At 37.9% G+C, this 17334-nt stretch overlaps 1 protein-coding gene across 1 annotated transcript in view; it reads right to left on the reverse strand.

The window, feature by feature from the left end:
- Positions 1-17334, reverse strand: part of LOC139721290 (integrin alpha-8-like) — a 92122-nt gene that overhangs the window by 19741 nt on the left and 55047 nt on the right. Inside the window, exons 11-17 of the mRNA XM_071632611.1 lie at positions 16690-16792; positions 16211-16308; positions 9118-9211; positions 7026-7071; positions 6525-6629; positions 3842-3897; positions 2611-2756 (exon numbers count right to left, since the gene is read on the reverse strand). Of these exons, the coding sequence (XP_071488712.1) occupies positions 2611-2756; positions 3842-3897; positions 6525-6629; positions 7026-7071; positions 9118-9211; positions 16211-16308; positions 16690-16792 (648 nt within the window). The remainder of the gene's footprint in view (positions 1-2610; positions 2757-3841; positions 3898-6524; positions 6630-7025; positions 7072-9117; positions 9212-16210; positions 16309-16689; positions 16793-17334) is intronic.

Genomic DNA, 17334 nt, shown 5'->3' on the forward strand with positions numbered 1-17334 from the left:
CGTCTTTAGAATCCCTTTTTCATTTCTGAAAAACCTTGTCCACACTCTTCACTTTCAACTCTAATAACTTTTGAAAGGATAGTGCTACTGCTTTGAAAGTTGGCATTAATTATGGACAGAATGTGTTAATGAGGCATGCTTAATTTCAGTTTAATCTAATAATCCCTTCATTGTTGTTACTCTGGTGGTTTACTTCCTGTTTTTTGTCCAATTCATCGCACAGCCAGCACGGTTTGTTAAAGATTAAGCGCTTGAATAGACATTGTACTTCAGAGCCTCTTTTCTCAGTTCACACTTTTCCTGAGTTTGTGCTTTCTTTCCAATATTTAGATAGGTTAGGAGAGTCCATTTGATTTGAGTTATACATCATTTTAAAGCTTAAAGTCTGCTCTTTCAGAATATGGTCTTAACTAAAAATTCATGTCTGGCGACTTTGTGTTTGTTTTGAGGTGCACTGTCACATATATATATACATATATATATCTTTTTTATCTGTATTATTTTTTCTGCTTGTGTGTGTATATGTTCCAATATCAATGAATGAACTGCACTGATTTTGGATTGTAATTAATGCCTTAAGTTTATAACAATTAATGATAATAATTGCTATAATAATTTCTAAGTGCACTGGTGCTGTCTACATGAGAAAATAAGCACGATAATTTTGAATAGCTTGGTTTTTCAAAAGACTATAGTCCAAGACTGGAAGAAAATACAGAGGTATGAAGAACAGTGAATACTTGAGCAATATACAGCAAAAAACCTACAAAAGTTTAGGTTGAGAATACAGACATGTATCCATCTGAGCCAATATTCCTAGGAACCACAAAAGACCTTTTTTTTTTGTTGTAAAACTTTGACATCCCACTTGCATACTTTATACAGTGCATGTAGAGGGAAGTCAATGTCGATCTCTTTGTTAAAGGAAGAATAACACTAAAAAAGCATGATAACATTCTTCATTACCCCAGCCATCCATCCTAACTCTTTCCTTTGACTAGCTTCCTCATTTTCTTTGTTGTCTCAATGAAGTATTATTACTTTAATATGACTTTTCATCCTCCTGACCATAGCCAACTTATCCAGTAATTGCTTACTCTGGCAACCAGCCTGCATGAAAATAGGCTTTGAGCTAACTCACACATTACTACAGGAATATCGTCAAATTATATGGCTTACAATTACACGATGATATAAACCACCAATACAAAATTTTAAATGCAGAATCATTAAATGCCTCAAAATCACTAAAAACATGATGAAACTTAAATTGCGAACACATCCTAAGTGACTAAAGTTCATGTTTATGTTGCAAACTGAGACACACTGCCGTATTTTCTTCTGATTCTTTAAATGAATCTAACCAGATCCACCTCACATTTCTTCTCTAGAGTGCATGTAGGAAAATCCAGAGTGAACAATTTGATTTACTATCCCAGGTTATTAAAGGACAAGTTCACCTTCATAGAGAATGTAGCAATATTAGTAGAACACATCAGTAAAAGTTTGAGGAAAATCAGACAATCCGTTCAAAAGTTATGAATTTTTGAAGTTTTTGTGCAGTAACCGCTGGATGAGAAGACTACTGCAGTGTATGTATAACTTAGATGTCACATGCGTACAACAATATAAGGAAAATATAAAGAGAATTTCACAAAATTCCATCTTTTGAAAAAAGTACACATTCCCCTGACTCGTTACCGACAAATGTTATGGGTAATATTGTTCCCCCCGCCTTTAAAAAGAGGCAAGTCAAGTGCTCTTTTATCATGCGAAAAAAGTGAAAATATGTTGAATTTTCTTTTACATTTTCTTTATACTGTTGTACGCATATGACTCACAAGCTGTAGTAGTCTCCTCATCCAGCGGTTCTAACGCAAAAATTGTAAAAATTCATAACTTTTGCATCGATTGTCCAATTTTCCTCCAACTTTCACTGATGTGTTCTACTATTATTGTTGCATTCTCTCAATCCTTATGTTTATGAAGGTGAACTTGTCCTTTAAAGGACAAGTTCACCTTCATCAACATAAGGATTGAGAGAATGCAGCAATATTAGTAGAACACATCAGTGAAAGTTTGAGGAAAATTGGACAATCGATGCAAAAGTTACGAATTTTTACAACTTTTGTGTTGGAAGCGCTGGATGAGGAGACTACTAAGGCTCATGATGTCATATGAGTACAACAGTATAAAGAAAATGTAAAGAAAATTCAACATATTTTCACTTTTTTCGCACAATAAAAGAGCATTTGACTTGCCTCTTTCTAAAGGCAATGGGAATAATATTACCCATAACATATGTAAGTAATGAGTCAAGGGAATGCGTACTTTTTTCAAAAGATGAAATTTTGTGAAATTCTCTTTATATTTTCCTTATATTGTTGTACGCATGTGACATCATACACTGCTGTAGTCTTCTCATCCAGCAGTGACTGCACAAAAACTTTAAAAATTCATAACTTTTGAACGGATTGTCCGATTTTCCTCGAACTTTCAATGATGTGTTCTACTAATATTGCTACATTCTCTCAATCCTTATGTTAATGAAGGTGAACTTGTCCTTTAAATACTAGGATGATGGTATTGAGGATGTTAAAATAAACCTACCACAACGTATGCCCGCCATGTGTCACAGACTTGCTGGTCCTTGTTCAGCGTGCGCTTCTTCTCAGCCTGGCTCATGTCGTTCTCCACCAGCAGGGCTCTTGCGCTGGAAGCCGTGCGAGAATCTAAGGTCAGCGTATACATGATGGCTGCCACAACACAAAAAAAAAGAATGAAAGAACAAATTCGCTTTGAGACCTGCTGACAAGGCTGATTGAACTCAATTCTATTTGCTGACAAAAAAAGAAGAAAAAGACAAGAGAATCACAATGATACAAGCCTAGATGGATAGCTTTTTTTGTATGCATGTTTACGTTAACCCATTTGTTTACAGTCATGTCAAGTAGTGCTATCTTGCATATTTCACTTTCTGAACAACTCGCATCACATTCTAGAACTGAAACTAACGCACAACGGAAATTATGGCAAGGCACAACAGCCATTCACAACCATATGAAGATAATTCATGTACGGAAGGAACACAAGAGCATTTTCCATGTCAGAAAAAAAAAAACTATCACGCTCTTAGCGTGCTAGCCCCATTATGTAGTATCATAATTATCATGTGTCATTACTGTGTTGCATGTATGGTCTCCTTAAGGAAATTTGGGAAAGAAAGCATCACCAAAACAAAATTTTGAAATCTACCATCCAAGTAAAGTGAATCAAACTGCTAACTGAAGGCCTGTAGTCATGAGACTGCTGCTGATGACATTAATCAACACACAAGAATAACCAATATTACCACTCACAGATACATCCCTTTATTTAATCCTTTCACTGACATCTACAATCTACAGCAAACACATACACATTCTCTCTCTCTCCCGCTCTTGCTTTCTCTACACTGTATATCACCCTCTCTTCCAATCACTACTGTGTCTGAGTTTAAGAAAGAAAATGGCATCTGCCAAAAAATGCCAAAGGCCAACATATGCAAGGAAACATACTATTTGACAGCATGTATGTATACATTATGCTGCTGTTAGAGTCATCAATAGGGTGACATTTTGGGAACTTTGTTTCATTTTTACACATGCCCAAGGAACTCTTTAACCTGTTGAAGACCTGACTAGAGTATACTACAGCAGAAGTCTAAAAGGGAAATGTGTGTTTTACATAGCAAAATCAGCTTGTCCTCAACAGGCTAAACTCCAGGTGATGTCAATGCACACAGTAGCATACACACAACATTTTTTTCCCTCTGTGCCCATACGGAATCCTCATTTCTTACCAATGGTATCTGGCAGGTGGTTTCCTGTAAACCGGAAGCAAGCCATGGCCACAAAACTGGTGAAAGAGATCAAAAGACACAAAACTGTTTAAATAAAAGACAATCACACAAACAAACAATCAAACAACACAACAGGGGAACAAAAAACAAAAAAACACATTCCAATGGTACTTGTCAACTCTGCATAACATACACACCTGTCTCGAATGCTTCAATTTTACTTGCCAAAATGTCCCATTTGTGACCGTCACCACAAAACAAACAAAAAGTCGCACCCCATGATTTTACGTGAGGACTCAAAACAGGTGAAATGGGTCAACTATGTCAATCTCTAAGTTTTTCATATTTTCTAAAAGAGTTATCTTTCTTCTACATTATTCTTTAGTTTGGGATCATAACACGAATGGGAAAATGTGTTTTCAGCAGTTTTTCTACAACCAATTTTGGGGAGAGAGTATAGAATGATCAGGCATGTATTAGAGGCCCCTTTTCATTTCTTGAAATCCTTTTACACTCTTCACTTTTAAGCCTAATAACTTTTGAATGGATGATGCTACTGCTTTGTAAGTTGGCATTAATCATGGACAGAATGTGTTGATAGAACACACTCAATTTCAGCTTAATCTGATAATCTCTTCATTGTTGTTGCTTCATTGGTTGACATCCTGTGTTTTGTCCCTTTCATGGCACAGCTAGCGCAGCTTGGTGAAAGATTTAGTGCTTGAATAGACCCTGTACTTCAGAGCCTCTTTTCTCAGTTCACACTTTTCAAGAGTGTGTGCTTTCTTTCCAGTATTTAGGTAGATTAGGAGAGTCCATTTGAATTGAGTTATACATCATTTTAAAGCTTAGAGTCTGCTCTTTCAGAATCTGCCCTTAACTAAAAATCCATGTCTGTCGACTTTTTGTTGGTTTTGTGATGCAGAGTCACATTTAAAGAGCTAATATCTCAGTGTGTGGCTACTGCCACGAATGAGCACTTGTCTGTTTTAAGTACTGTACATGTATATGCCATTTATTTTTGATAATAAGTTTGTGTGAGTGAGGACTCCCTAACAATTTTGTGACAGCAATGGACAAGAAACCTATTTAAAAAGTGTAGGGAATTCACTCACACAGTAGGCATGCCAAATCTTTGGCCTTGTAAACTGTATTACTACACACCTTATTCATGTACTGTGTTGCACACTACACATGAATGTCACGTGAATGTAAAAATAAGGTTTAGATTTTTGCGTGTACCGACCAGCAGTTTAATTCACGAATAGCATCAAACTCGCTATCAAAAATTTATGAAAATAGAAATCCCAGCAAAATATAGCATACACAGTATGTTGCTCTTTGTATATGCACATGGCCATTCCAGAGTAGTGGGAGAAAAGATCTTCCAAATGCCCTATTGTCAGACGAAGCACTAGGAACTGTGTTACTTTGAAATAAAGTTTTCTGTCTTTTGTTTTGCAGAAGTTTTGACCCTTTTTGTGCCCAATTTTTAAATTCACTCAGATATCAAAGCATCTGTGATGTCATAATCATTTATGTAATCCTCATTTTCACAGCTTGTAAAGCACATCCACTTGCCAGCAACAGAGCACAAATGCCATAAATGCCTAGTATTTGGCAATAATGATAATAACTAGAGAAGCACTCTGAGAGCGCAGACCTCCGCCAAGCATGCAGTTCATTTCCAGATATCAGTGATTTCTACCCATACGTACTGAAAGTCGCCCGATTTCCCAATATAGAAGCCTTTATTGTTACGTCATAAACCCTCAGCTGCACGGCGCGCCTCGCCCTAGCAGAAACTAGAGCACGCACTTTAGTGCGCGCATGCAAACCTCATATACGCGCAGCCTGAACTCCCAAGTTCATTGACCCTATCTGCCAAAATATCAAAAATCCTTCATAAATTCCCCCGAAATTCTCGCATCACTACCAAAAGTTAATCGTTTGTTACTTGTGTCATTCTCAACCTTTCCTGCAAGTTTCATCCCAATCTGTTCACTACTTTTTGAGTTATTTTGCACACGGACAAAACTAACTAACAAACAAACGGTAACAAAAACATAACCTCCTCCCTTGGCGGAGGAAATAATAAAAAGTTTGTTGATGCACTCAATACTAAGCAATGAACCAGATGCTTCCCACAGTGTTAATGGATGGACCTTTCTGGTCACCTACATGTAGTCTAGGCAAGTTCATTATTTGTTTAAAACGTGAATTCCATAAATGTTACGTTGGGCAAGGCTATGCATTATGTTCCATTCAAATTGAGTGAAATTCCTAACCAAATGAAAAAAAAAGGTCATTTTTAAAAATGAGCACATGAGCTAAATACTAAATGGTCTATACAGCTGTATTTCAAGTGGGAATATCAAATCAAATTGTCTTTCCTGTGAAATGAATGAAAACATACAAGTAATTGCACAGCCAAAATCCTAAAGCCTGCATATGTGTTTTTCAGCTGTGCAAGCTACAATACAGCAGCAACCGGACTTGAAACAATGGTATTTAGACTATATCTCTAACATGCCAGTTTCCAAGAAAGGCTAAGCACATGGTATGCCTTGTTCTCATAAAACATGTGGAAAATTCAAAAGTAAACATCCTGGTCACCACAATTATCGTAAGTTTTAATGCAGCCAACTGCAGTGTCAGAGCACCTGATCCTGTCTTTGTTTACCTGGTTACCATGGTACCATCGGAGAGTTCATAAGTCCTGTTCTCGAGATTGATTCCGATGGGGTCAAGGGTGAGTTCGGCGTGCAGCAAGACAACGGGGCGGGCTCTGATGAGTGGGAGGGGAAAAAAAAATTGGAGAGACTGTGAGAGTTCATGACCTCTGTCAATCATAGGAAAAATGATTCACGCTACACATGCAGTCAACACATGGCAGCATATAGGTACGTAGACCAGTTGATGAAGCTTATACTCAGGAGTGTACTCAGGCAGGTGTCTATGAGAAACGTGTGCTATAGCAATCAGCTTGTCCTCAACTGGTTAAGGGGAAGCTTGTTGCTCAAATTACCTTTATCAATATTAGAACTTTGCAAAATTTTCTTCCTGAAAAGAGAAGTACTTGAAAGAGATGGAATCTATTCATCAAGAGGATCCTGCACTTCCAATATCTAATCAATATTAAACCAAACTGCTTCAAAAATATAATTTATTTTTCAGTCCTCACCTTACGAGAATGGCTCTATCAGAACTCTCTGCACCAATCAGCAAATCTGAGAAATAAAAACAGAAAACAAAAAATTGATTTGTCAAATGCAAAAACACTCGCATACACAGAAATACACACACACACACACACACACACAAACATGCAAATTGTCAAGTTTTGAAGTTGCTTAGTTTCAAGTGCAATGTACGATGTATATACACACACATAAAATGAAACCTTATGGAACTTCCTGCAAAAAACTCATCAACTGACTTGAATTTATATTGCACTGGGATTTACTGGCTATGGTTCCTGCTGCAAAAAAAAAATTCCATGTGTGGTGTGTCATTCTCAAGCTAGCTATGCTTGAGAGTAACAAGACAACAACAACACAAAATGACACAGTTTCATAACATTCTCAGTAATAGCAATATATGAGTTGAATGGCCCGGTCTTATGAAAGCTACCAGTTTCAATGATATCGTTTTACAGACAAAAGGCCATGAAGAGCGAAACTGCACTTCACAACAATTAATGAGTAGTTTTAAGACATGAAGACTGAGAATAACCTCATTTACTATCACACTCTCATAGACAGAGGTGTAATTATAAACATTCCTGCACAATTTGATAGCATGGGAATATCCATGTATAGCCATCTTGATGGTCATAGCAAAAGCTGTAAAAGCTTTTATACACCTCAACACTTTTTATCCCCAGCTATCTCAACATTGTCACACATTTCCATCAGTAGAAGTTTGACTGTCTTTCACATAAAGCCACCACATGCATCTACCAAGCTGAGTCCTTACTTCCAAGTGCATCTTTAACAATAAAAAGTGACATCCACTCACAGTTGCACAACTCATGATGATACTATAAAACTAGAGAGATAGGAAATGCTTGTATTTACTGTGACGTATGCCAGAATTTAATCAACATTCTCCATGTCTACATTGTACTTGTATTATGTGTGTTCCATGATATTTTGTCATCACACCACCAGCGAAAACAAGCTCAGTTTAGCAATACAAACTTGCCTTCTTTTCTGGTAATGTCCAAAATTAAAATCACACTGGGGCTTTAAAGGGATGGTATCTAGTTATGGTTGAGATGGGGAATTCATTTTATGATTGAACTATTTGGAAGATGATTACAAACCACATATGAAATAGCACAATTCTAAGAGGAATTCAATGTTTATTTGACGAAAATTGATTTACAAAAATGACTGAGACATCCAAAAACAAAGTACAACAATGTGGACCTGATAAAAAATGGGCGTCATCCTTTATCAGGATCTGTTTGTTATTGGATATTTCAGCCATTTCGAAACCAATTTTCATCAAATAAACTTTGAATTCCTCATAAAATTGTATTCTCTTTTATATTTCATTTGAGGTTTCTCATTATCTTATTAAAAAAAAAGAGTTGGAAATCTGGAGCCCCATCTCAACCAAAACTATATTATCCCTTTAATCTTTCTGATATAACCTTGCTCCAGGGAGTTGGCAAACATGGATCTAGATCTGCCAGCCTAGCTGTTTTGTTTTTGTTTTGTTTTTGTTTTCTTGTCTGTGCTTATTCTTTATGCCAGGGGAAAAACATAAAACCCTCCAACACATTTTCAGTATACAAACTAAATGGTATTGTTTACCATCGGGAGCAGTGATTTAAAAATTGTTTTCAAGATATCACATTTGATGCATAATATGTGTAGGTCAGTTGTATTACAAAACATCCTACCATGTAAAAAGCTTGCAATAAAGTCTAAACCATAAGGAGGTATCACTATTTTTCTCACTAAACCGTACACTCATAACTGTAGATGGTTTAGTCTAGAAACATTTCTATTACAACTATTGTTCACATCTTGTACATGTATATCTTAACAATACTTAAATTATCTATACTGATTAAAATTTTTTAATTTGGTTGTTTCTATATAGATCCATAACTCACATTTAAGAACTATTTTGAAGCACTGAAGCTGGGTTTTTGCTTCATCTGCAAATGGTAAATTATGCCTTTAAGGTATTAAAGGAGACTTGTTTGGTCAAGCCTAACAAGGCCCCTGTCAGGCCTGTCCTTGGACTGTTTTCTTCAATACCTGGATAGTTATTTTTGTCCATGTCTTGACCGCCTTGGACAGAGAAGCCAAACGTAGTGATTCCTGTCTGGCCCAGCGACGAAGGACTGATGGTCTGTCATAGAGAAGAGGAAGAGGAGGAAGAAAACGTGTATGGAAATTGCTTCAGCGCCCTCAGGGGGGACAACAACAAGAATTAAAGGACAAGCTCACCCTTCGTATACTGTAAAACACGATATATTCACGGCATGAACATTTTGCGCATTGGAGCCGACGGCCTTTCTAGCAGCATAAAATTTTTGTGAATTACCACTGGCATCCAATGCATATTGTGTGGACAATAACTTTTGCATGCAACTAAATTTCGTGAATTTTGACGCTTGCGACTTTTGTGAAATTAACCCATTCCATACAGGAACCTGGCAACCTCTGTATTAAGTCTATGGGGCTTCCAGAATTCAGTATGAAAAGCCCAAGGGCTAAAATGCACGCGAACATTTCTCGTTTTACAGTACATGTGGATTAAGTGAAATCAGTAATATTTGAAGAAATACATATTGGGGAAATTTTGAGGAAAATCAAACAATTCATTCAAAGTTACAAATTTTTGAAATCTCATTGCCGACATTGCTGGATGTGAAGACTACTACTTCTTGTGATGTCATATGCATTAAACATTTCACAGAAGATGTAAAGAAAACTCAACATATTTTCACTTTTCTCACATAATAAAAAAACACTTCACTTGCCTTTTTCAAAAGGCAGGAGGAATAATATCATCCTTCACATATGTCAGCTTCAAGTTGAGGGCATAACACTGTATGTACTTTTTTCAAAGAATTAAATTTTTGTGGAATTCTCTTCATATTTTCCTTATATCATTCTACACATGTGACATCACAAATTGCAGTAGTCTTCTCATCAGCAGTGACCTCACAGAAACTTAAAAATTCATAATTTTTTAACAAATTGTCTGATTTTACTCAAAATTTTACTGATGTCTTCTACCAATATTGCTGCATTGACTTAATCCAAACGTATGGTGAACTTGTCCTTTATACAATGTATATCCTAATCCTTGATATCTTAAGGGTCCTGTTTACCTTTGGGAGCAGTGATTTAAAAAATGTTCAAGATATCACTTTTGATGCACATGTGCAGGTCAGTTGTATCACAAAACACCCTAACACATAGAATTTTTGCAATAAAGCCTAAAATTTAAGGGTATATAACTATTTTTCTCATTAAACCATAACTGCAGAGAGTTTAATCTGGAAACATTTTTATTATAACTATTGATCACACTTTGTATAACAATACTTAACATCGATTACACCGGTTCAAATTTTTACATTGGTTGTTTCTATCCCTAACTCATATCTTAAAACTATTTTGAAGCACTAATGCTGGGTTTTTGTTTCATCTGCAAATGGTAAATTATGCCTTTAAACCCCCTGTATTTGACGGCTTGAGTACAGATTTGGGTCTACGGCAATTTCTGCTTTCATTCTTGGTTTGCTTGCTGATTTTTTTTTTATTTTCAGTTTGACCACAAATGTGGCCCATCATTCTTCTTTGCTGCCACAAACGATTCAGAGAGCTGTTGCTATGAGCCATCCACAGACAAAAGGCAAAATTATAAAGCAGAGGTTGATCAACTCTTTCTGTGCCACGTTCGCACGTCCGACTCAGTCGACGGCGTGCCAACTTCGCATATTCTGCTCAAACCCACAATCCCGCCCAAATCGATCGATAAATCGCCAAATGCCGCAGCACAATGAAAGCATTTCTCAAGATTCCATTCCTGTCACATGTAGCTTGCATTTTATGTGATGATTGGCTATCAAGTGGTGTTCCCAACTGGATTTGTGAGTAAATTCTAAGTTTCATGCACTGTTTTGTGTACAAAAGTCATGCGTCTACAATAATGTAGCTACTGGTCATTTAAAAGAAGAACGATCATAGATTTGTCATACAATTTACATCAAAGGAAAGCTTGGCATTTTCTCTACGCCTTTGCTCATTACATGACCAGGGGAACTGAAATCTACTGAAATTATGTAGATTTGAAAGGCAGAATATTTCCCCGAAGCATGACTAAGTTGCTGTCTTAGAATAATGTGGCACACATGTGGTTTACACCATGGCACATAAGGAGTTAAAGAATGAATTGTTTTAATTGGTTACAAGAGAACAATAAGACCATGCAAGACTTTCAAATTCTCAACTTTCGAGCCCATAAAATATCAGTCTGTTTAGAACACAAAATTCATACAAAATACAGAGAAATAAAGATGACTTGATAAACTTGAGTGATCCATAACAGATGATCATTAAGATAACTGAATCCCTCATAAATCAAAATCACTGTAATACACTACTGGTTTGAAGCAAAATATGCCTTCACATTATAGCAATATACAATGTAAATACAGTTGTTGCATGTCTAGCTTAGCTACTGTTGTGGCTCAAGATGGCAAAAATTTCCACAAGAAGTACATACTATCGCGTACCCTATTACTCCTACAAAAAACAGGTTATTCAAAGATATTTGCCCTATGCCTGCCATATTTGAACATTCCTAAACTAATTAATAACTTTCACTGGAAGTCTACACCTATTTCCTGCCAGGGGTCTGGGCAGGAAAGGGGAATACAACCCGATTCTTTCCTTCTCTTGAGTTTTTCCCCCTTCTTCGAGCGATCAGGAGACTGATAAAAAGCCAATCTAGCTTGAGACATTGCAGAGGTACAAAAGTAAATATAACCCCGGGCCCACAGGCCCTGAACTGTGGAAGGGGGGTGAGAGAGATTTTTAAAAATCAAGTCAAGAGGTAAGGCATTGTTTCACGCTTTAAACAGCTCAGGAGGATTTCACATTTCTGGGCTAGACTGCAGACACGTTTTCCTCTGTGTGACAAATTCAACACATCGAGGAACTCATTCTGGTGCATTTAATGAAGTTCAGATTGATTCAACCCGATTTAGGATACTTTTTTTTTTCTTAGTGGCTGTGTGATGGTACAACATGTGCAGCAATTACCTTCACTTTTGCCCACATACTAAGGGCTTGTTCAACCATTTGCCTATCAGCTTTGAAAATTTTCCCTTTTGTTCATTGAATGTGGGAAGAAAAATTGGCACAAATTTTGATAAACAGCTTCCAGTATAATCCCATTCAAAAATGACAAATGAAAACCATATCCCATTCTTGCAAAACAATATGTTCATTTTGGGGTTTGTTTTTCAGTATCAGCTGCTTTTCTGCAACAGACATCTAGAATGCAAAAGCTCCCCCCCCCCCCCAAAAAAAAAACAAACAAACAAAAAACAAGGAAAAGTAGAAATTACGCAGTGCGTAAAATATGTCCCCGCCGGAAGTAGCATTTAGTAGCAAAATGTACAATATCGGTAAAAAATCAAGGTCAAAGGTCAAAGAAGTCAAAGGTCAAAATTCTGTGTAGAAGTTTTGAAGCCCTCACCTAGTGCCATCACAAAAAGCAAACGGAATCGAAATCGGGTTAGAAATGGCGAAGGAGTAGCATTTTGTAGCCAATGTACAATATAGGTCAAAAATCAAGGTCAAAGGTCAAAGAAGTCAAAGGTCAAAATTCTGTGTAGAAGTTTTGAAGCCCTCACCTAGTGTCATCACATAAAGCAAATGGAATCGAAATCGGGTTAGAAATGGCGAAGGAGTAGCATTTTGTAGCAAAATGTACAATGCAGGTCAAAAATCAAGGTCAAAGGTCAAAGAAGTCAAGGGTCAAAATTCTGTGTAGAAGTTTTGAAGCCCTCACCTAGTGCCATCACATAAAGCAAACGGAATTGAAATCGGGTTAGAAATGGCGAAGGAGTAGCATTTTGTAGCAAAATGTACAATATAGGTCAAAAATCAAGGTCAAAGGTCAAAGAAGTCAAAGGTCAAAATTCTGTGTAGAAGTTTTGAAGCCCTCACCTAGTGCCATCACATAAAGCAAACGGAATTGAAATCGGGTTAGAAATGGCGAAGGAGTAGCATTTTGTAGCCAATGTACAATATAGGTCAAAAATCAAGGTCAAAGGTCAAAGAAGTCAAAGGTCAAAATTCTGTGTAGAAGTTTTGAAGCCCTCACCTAGTGTCATCACATAAAGCAAACGGAATCGAAATCGGGTTAGAAATGGCGAAGGAGTAGCATTTTGAAGCAAAATGTACAATTTATAGGTCAAAGGTCAAGGTCAAAGGTCACAACTGAAATTCTGTGTAAAAGTTTCAAAGCTCCCATGTAGTGCTATCATATAAAGTAAACAGAATCAAAATTGGCTCATAAATGACAGAGAAGTAGCAAATTGAACATTTTGATCACACACGGACGCACAGACAGACAGACGGACGGACGGACAGACAGACGGACACACGGACACACACACGTACGGAGCCCGTTTCATAGTCCCCTGCTCGAACTCGTTCGGCGGGGACAAAAAAAAAAATCTGATTATTTTTCATAGTGGATCCTCAAAACAAAACAAACAATCTGGAATGTACGTACAAAGTGATGAATGAATACAGATGGAATCTTGAGATGAAGAGGAAGACTTCAATTATCTGCATGTTTACAAAATAGTTTGGGGGCACTCTTACATGCAGAGAAGACTGTCAAAAGTTCAAGTCTTGTGACCGTCTCACTAAAAATCTAGTCACCGGAAAATTTGATACTGCTGAGTAACAGACGATTCCAAACAATGTCATTCAAGGAGTAAACAGAAACTGAAAATTGCAACCCAAACACCCCCGCTAGAACAAGTGAACCCCCTTCCCCCGCACTTTGCTCAAGAAATTTTACACCCATCTTCATAATTTGACAAATCCTTCCACTTTTGTGGCCAGGTAGGGCAGGCAGACGGATGCAGTCTCGGTCTGAATGCAAGGACGCTTCCTACTTGAGATGTATGCCACTGATAAACCAAGGACCTCAGACCGTTCTGTCCATCTACAAATGGCTGGGTGGTCTTTCACCATGCATGACCAAGGGTCACCACTGACAAAGAAGCTGCAAGCAAATTATTTTTCACTTTTACAGTCTGACCTCTCCTATCTGAACATGTCGGGACTGGCGCTAAATCCGGATAATACAGGGTTTGGCCGGAATTGGGAGACTCATTGTTTAATTAATACACACGCAGCTGCCTACCCAATGTGGTAGCTACTTGTACATGAACATCTATCAAGTTTGTGTGAATATGTCACATCCTTGTTTAATAGCTGGTCTGCGTTTGGAAAACTGTATTAATTTGCTCAATGGATTGATCGCCTGTACCATGCCCTAATTTAATGAAAGGTTTTCTGTCCAAGTTCTGTGGTGATTTGGGGGTAGAGAATGTCTGAATGCATGTTATTTAGATGAAAATTATATAGAAATGTGTGTTAATTATGTTGGGAATTATATGCACTTTATGTGAGTTTGTGTAGGAATTCCCCCTTTTCCCGGTAATTATTAGATTGAAAAAAAAAAAAATTACACCGAGATTGCATCCGGATAAAGGGAGGATGGAAAGGAGAGGAAGGACTGTACTATTTTCTTTTAACTTGGCGTTGAAAAGATGTTTTCCTTTGTTTGTTTTTTTCAGCTTACTTTAGGTGTATCTCACACACTACTTCTCAAATTAAACATTGGTTATTACCCCCCTCACTTTAAATACATTACTGTATATGTAAGCCATATATTTAGCTAGTCTAATTTTCACAAATCGGGACTTCCCGACAATTTTGCAAGTGGTTAAATTCCCAATAGGGGAGTTTAGCAATGATTCAAGAAAAGCACAATGGATGCATGCATGGTCCGGATCAGAGTTGATATTTTCACACGTTGTTAAATTTGCGAAAAGCACCCGACTTGCTGAATTCTGGAAAATAAAAATCTTGCGAAATGTATGGCGAATCCAGTACAAAGGTGCAGACTGAATTTGGGCATGAAAGCATGTATGACGTTTCAAGAGATGTGCATGCTAAACACAAATGATATCATTATTTATCTTGCAGCAGCATCAAATGAAGCCATATGAGGGGGTGTGGATGCTTTGCTGAGTTATTTTTCATATATGTTTTTGTTGTGTTTTCAAAACCAAATTTGAACCTACTGCTGTATACATACTTGTAAATATTTTAACTCGAATAAACATGACACACGAAGCATCGGGAGTAAAATATCTCTTACAAGATGTCGCCAAGTATTCCCTGGGAAATCGGGGAAAATAACAGGAAGTAGGCAGATCACTGGGCTAGGAAGCCATTTGATCGTCCACATAACATGTCAAAATATTTGCACAGCTCTCTCTCTCTCCATCTACATGTACCTATTCATCTTTCTCTCTCTATTGACCTATTCATATCTCTCTATCTCCTTCTCTCTCTCTCTATCTATCTATCTGTATCTACTCTTTCTCTCTCTATCTATCTATCTATCTATCTACTCTCTCTCTCTATCTAGCTATCTACCTATATATTTTTCTTCCTCTCTCTCTCTCTCTTTCCAGCAGAACCTATCCAGCCACTTGACATGTCGAGTATCCAGTAAAAACAGGAAAATTCATGTTATGGTTGGACATGCGATACTAATTTCATCCTATAGACCGATTCGGGTTCGTTGAGGGTAGCAGACATTTCATGGCACTGGGCGCAGCCATAGTGGGTGTCTCAGCCGACCCCCCCCCTGCTCTCCCCCACCCCGGTCAACATGTTTATCGCGCACATGTAACAAAGATTCGCGCACTAAGCAAGCATTCGCGTACTCAGTACGAGACACCCATTGGCTGAAGCAACCATGCATCAGTTTTTCATTCCGCGCGCGGAAGGGGGTGGGGGAGAGAGGAGGGGGGGTCGGCTGAGACACCTCGTTAATGGCGCTGCCCATGCCAAAAATACACATAGCGCGTCACAGAATCGGTCTATAGTATCAAATGCTGTGGCATTTCTTCTAACCCCCCACTTTAGAGTATATGGAATAAGATTTTAGTGCAGTTAGATTTTAAAAAATGGTATCAGTTTCAACATGAGAGTAAGAATGACACGTATGACAATGAATATTTATCAGTGAGTCAAACTGACACCATGACAAATCATTGAAAACCCCGAATCGTACCTGCGATGGTTCTGTCTGAAGTCCATTTGCGCTGCCGTGGAAAATGTACACCTTGCCGGTCTGGCCCTCGCCGTCATACGGGGCCCCCACCGCCACATCTACATACAATGGAAGCAGGGCAGATAAGGGTAAAGAATGCTCACAAAAAAAAAGGTACCTCCCTATCACTCCAGCACTGGAGACCTTTTAGGTGGTTACCCCACAGAATTCTGTAACATTGTTTAAAAGTTCATTATGTACATTTGTACCTCCCATTGCATACCTTTGTATGCAGATTTCTGTGCCAATATGTGACATGTCTCAGATAGTGATAGAGCTATGCCATCCCATTAGAGTTCTTCAAACACTCAAACACTGCCTTTTCTTCTTGAACTGTGTGCATAATATTCTGTTCTGCACAAATAGTCATCTTATTACCCTTGGTTCATCACCATTCTAAAGTGTACACCACTAGAAACTGCTCGTTTACACTTTCTCACCGTTGAAGCCGTCCTGGTTGGAATCTCCAATGGAGGAGATGGAATATCCAAATCGTGCCCTGATGGCCTTCCCGGTGATCACCTGAGGCTCTGAAAATGAGTTCTGCAAGACAAATGAAACAGACAAATGCAATAAATGTAGGTAATAAACTCTCTCATAACCAAAGGAATACTGTAAAAGTGGAAATTTTCGCGGTGCTGAAATTTTCGCGCATTTCTCGCAACCAGATACTAGCGCGAAAATAAAAGCACACTAATATTTTTGCTTGCTATAAGTTCCTGTGCGTGATGTCTTGATTCCACGAAATCAAACACAAGCGAAACTCTTCTGACCCGGCCAAGCGCGAAAAATTAGTCACGCGAAAATATCCACTTTCACAGTACCTGTTGTTAACACTAGCAATAGAATCATAAGACCATTGTTCCCTAAAAGGTTAAGTTTGAGTGTGCAAAGGAGACAATTGAGAAAGTTTGAGGACTGCTCATATTTGCAGTTTCCAAAGGTACAAAAGTATACTCCAGTTTCTTCTCATCTCTTAACCCATTGAGGACGGGCTGATATGCTACAATAAGCATTTCCCATAGATATTTGCCCGAGTATACTCCGGACTCTTCCTAAATGGATAAATGTAGCATCTGTGATCT

Source organism: Diadema antillarum, unplaced genomic scaffold (assembly GCF_040938485.1).
Source record: "Diadema antillarum isolate AM-2024a unplaced genomic scaffold, OU_Dant_1.0 scf00000141, whole genome shotgun sequence".
In the NCBI taxonomy this organism is placed as follows: domain Eukaryota; kingdom Metazoa; phylum Echinodermata; class Echinoidea; order Diadematoida; family Diadematidae; genus Diadema; species Diadema antillarum.